This window comes from Brassica oleracea, chromosome C2 (assembly GCF_000695525.1).
Source record: "Brassica oleracea var. oleracea cultivar TO1000 chromosome C2, BOL, whole genome shotgun sequence".
Classification (NCBI taxonomy): Eukaryota; Viridiplantae; Streptophyta; class Magnoliopsida; order Brassicales; family Brassicaceae; genus Brassica; species Brassica oleracea.
Genome location: NC_027749.1, coordinates 32,499,646 through 32,504,043, shown reverse-complemented (window position 1 = coordinate 32,504,043; position 4,398 = coordinate 32,499,646). Strand labels below are relative to the sequence as shown.

Here is a 4,398-nt window from a genome sequence, read left to right as displayed (position 1 = left end):
TCACACATGAATCAAGATTGTGACTTCTGTTTTAATATATAAGATAGACATATTTAACCCAAAAGAAGAGTTAAAGTAGACACAACCAAAACGAGATCGAGTTGGAATAACTTTTCTAGTGATTTTTTTATTGACACAATTCACAATTCATTAATATCATTAGTTAAACCATAACAAAAATCAGAAAAATCCAAAAAAAAAACTATAGCCCCTTCAGGGCTGGGCCATACTTTGAAATATAGGCTCAATTTTTTTGCGGTCCAGGCAGGCTGGGCTTAAATAGTATTGGGATTTGCGGTTTTTAGGCCAACTCGATTGACATACTTGTCTTTCGGATTTTGAAAATATCTTACAAGATATTCCATTGAGTAAAACATATGAATTGTTGACTAACAGTGGCAGCTATAAAAGAAAAAGTTTGACGAGCACTATTTATGATGCACCCGGAGAAAACCTCATGAACGGATAGAATGATAAATCTTTTCTTTCAAACACGTTTTGCATATAATAAAAATGGATATTTTAAAGGGAAATTAGTTAGAATAACATACATTTTAAGAGAAATTACTAGAGTAACACACACAAAAAAAGAAAAACGTGATATGTTACAAAAGTTCAGAAATACCCCATTATCTCATTAAACACATGTGTAATTAAAAAAATGAAAGAAAATAAAACCCTTAGCCAAAAATGTATCACTCCACGCTTTCCCCTTTCACTCCACGATTTTCCCTTTCTCAGTAGACATGAACCCTAAATTCCAAATTGTCAATTCTTCAACAATCAAGGCTCATTTGTTTCTGAATTGATTTCTCTTTGATTCCGACTTCAGGCACCGTTTTCTATCATTAAAAACTGCGGATTCACAAAGGGCAAGTGAATTAGAGAGGCAAATCCGACGATCCAAAATTACGTTTCCGAAATCGAGAGTTCCATCTTATGTAAGTTGCTTTCTACTCTTATTCTCGTTGATTACTTCAGTAGTACAAACTCGCAACCCCCTCAATCTGTTTAGTTGACACATAAATCGTGCCATCAAGGGTAAGTCGCAACAAAAATTTGATTTTGGTGGTTCTGGGTATCATTGAATTTTATTTTACGGGTTGGATTGTATCTTTTTTTCATATGTTATTAATTGATAGTTGGTAATTAAACATATGTTTTTCTAACTACATTGTACATTTTTTATACTTTTTACAGAGAGATGACTCTATCAAACAGTGCAAAAACATATCCACCAAGGTTGTATGAAGAGGGGAAATGTCCATTGCAACATCGAAGCATGAATCACAACTCTCACTTGGTTGCTTTGCAGATGGTCGAGGAAGCAGTTATTGTGAAGTTGAAAGAGATGGAATCCATTAAAACATCATCTGTTGGAGTTATTGTGAAGTTGAAAGAGATGGATTATACATGGTCAGCCAAGGCAGTTCACCATTTATTGACAAACCAATTGGTGGTTAATAATATCCATGAGATATGGTCTGTCATAGAAGGTCAACCAATTAGGCTATCTCTATATGAGTTTGGTCAGATTACAGGTTTTAATTGTGAGCCTTTCGACATAAATGATAAGGTGGAGGTTGATCATAAGCCGTTTTGGGAAGAGATTGGTGTGTCTCCTTCACATGGTCCTATGTTTTCTAAGCTGCGCTTATTGTTAACTCATATTAGGAATTGGTCGTTTGAGAAGAGAAGAATGATTGGCTTACTTAGTGTCTTATCTATTGGAGTACTTGGCATCTCTCCTGGCAGTAGAATTCCTTTGGAACAAGCAAAGAGAGTTCTAGACATAAAAGCATTTGAGAGATACCCTTGGGGACGTGTCGCATTTTCTAGCCTAGTAAATTCAGTGAAAGTTATTTCATTTGAAGAAAGGAACAAGTATACTCTTCGCGGATGCGTACATGCTCTCCTAATCTGGGTGTATGAGTCGATACCTGGTATTGGAGAAGAATATGGGAATCGTATAGAGGGTAACCAGGTTCCTCTTCTCTCTTGGTCTGCATCCCGTTGCCGCATAAACTGGGATCTGTTTTATAAAAAGGAGAAAAGTCTCCATCAGAAGGTTAAGTTTATTTTTCATGATTGTTAGCTCTTATTAAAAAGTGATCACTTGACATATTAAAATACTAACATATCTTTACATTACTTGATTGGTAGGTACGAGTCAGACATCTCATTGTCAAATCAGAAGCTGAGATATACCCTCAATGGCCGGAGGACAAGGTTGATGATGATCTTCACAACTTGATCACAGACATTCTACATGGCAAGCTCGATGATACATATTGGAACCAGAACACACGTAATGCACCAGTAGCAAACAAAGCGAAAAGAAAACTAGCGAGCGAATGTGAAGCGTGTGTCAAGAAAAAAATGCCAAAAGAGAGGACATCTGATGTGAGTATATAAACTTTTTTTACGTACATGTTTAATGTTTATTACTGAGTTTGTTTACTGGTTTATAGTATGCATGTGGATCTGGCCTTAGGTCCGATGGAGATGATGGATTCAAGCATGATTTAATTGAAGCAGTGAAGACACTGACTTCAACGGTTTTGCTATCATACGCAAGAAAACTGCTATGAAAAGGCTGCTAACTTAAAAAAAAACTGCCAACTTAAATAAATCTATGGTAATGAATAGTAGACTTATAGTGAAAGTCTTTGACGAAATTAAGTCTTTTTTGATAAGTTTGTGGTTTGTTATAAATCTGCGATAGCCTAGATAAACTTCCATAACGTGTTACAGATTTAAATCGGCAGACTTATTTGTTCGTAGTGGCAATTTCGTAAATATTTTTTTTTTTAAGTGACGTGGCAAAAAAAATAAAATGGCATTTTTGGTAATTATGTTTTTTGTTACTTAAAGAAAGAAGAGCATTATGGGTATGAAAAATATTTCTGTAATTAAAAAAAGTTATAAGCTAATATAGTAATAAAAACAATATTTAGTGTTATTTGAGTAATCTTCCCTATTTTAAAATTTGTGAATACTTTTTTAGGATAAAGAAGATGGATGCTATGATGAATATGACAAATATTTGTTTGATACCCAAAACAGAAAAATTCACAAGGACGATGGAGCTTCGGCCAATAAGCCTCAATGTGAGAAACAAAATCATCTAAATGTGCCAAAGACTCAGAATTTTCCTTTTGATGTTAATCTTTGAAACTCAATCAGTTTTTGTGGGGAAGATTATAATTTCGAATAACATTTTGATAGCACAAGAAATGTTTCATGGGTTAAGGACAATCAAGTCGTGTTAGAATAAATTTATGCTGGTCAAAACTGATATGAACAGGGTCTATGATATAGTTGAATGGATATTTGTTCATGCATTACAGACAAAAATGAAATTCACCCCTTAATGGATTCAGTAGACAATGGAATGTATCACTTCAATGCAATACAAAGTTGGGCTTTTTGCAGAATTGACCTATAACTTAAAGTCAAACACAAAACTAACCTCCTTTTTTTTTGAAAATTGGTTTTGCCCTATTCACCCCACAAGTTCATATAATTTACGAAAATGCCATCAATTTTTTTTTTCTCTTATTTTTCGAAAATGACATTTTTACTCTCTCACCCTCATCATCTTCAAGCAATAACAAGATTGTCATTGTCATCAATACCACAACCACCATGAACAACCAATTTGAAGCTCTTAATGCTCCCAAAATCGATTTACCCTTCTTCTTTTTCCATTCTTGTGAACTAAACACAACATATCTCTCACTTTCTCTCCACAATGAGCTAAAAAAACCCAAGATTTTGATTCTAAATTTTTTATGGTTCATAGAGTCACAGAAGCTAACGATTCTGGGTGGGTTACTTTCGTTTGTGATTCCGTGTGCTTGGAGAAGCCTTATGTATGCTAAGGAACTTATCTCACCAATTTAAGGTATGACATCGAGTTTTTTTCCAGATCTGTTCGTCAGACGACTTACTTGGGAAGTCGTCTGGCTGTAGACAACTTACCTGGAAGTCGTCTGGTCAACGCAGAGGTTATTTTTGCAATTGACTTTGAAATCTGTAACCTGAGACGACTGAAAGTTAAGTCGTCTACTATTGTTTGGTTTCAAAAAAATTTCCAAAGAACCTAGACGACTTACATTTCAGTCGTCATAGGTTAGTTTTGCATTTGACTGGATAATTACAGAAGTTTGACTTCCCCAGACGACTTACATTTCAGTCGTCTGGCAAAAATTAAAATAATAATATTTTTTTAAAAGTAAACGACTTACAATTAAGTAGTCATAGGTTAGTTTTGCAATTGAAAAAAAAACTTCAAAATTTAATTATACACAGACGACTTATAATCCCGAGATTCTGGTCAAACCTCGTAAATCCTGGACGACTTACATTTCAGTCATCTCGTGGGCGACTGAATTA

The 4,398-nt window shown here is 34.6% G+C and overlaps 1 protein-coding gene across 1 annotated transcript; it reads left to right on the top strand.

Annotated features, from left to right (window-relative positions):
* The first annotated feature begins 1,204 nt into the window (after positions 1-1,204).
* On the top strand, positions 1,205-2,591 carry LOC106324032. The gene is made up of 3 exons (XM_013762058.1): positions 1,205-2,068; positions 2,164-2,403; positions 2,472-2,591. The coding sequence occupies exons 1-3, from the start codon at positions 1,205-1,207 to the stop codon at positions 2,589-2,591; spliced, it is 1,224 nt and encodes a 407-aa protein (XP_013617512.1).
* Positions 2,592-4,398: the final 1,807 nt, after the last annotated feature.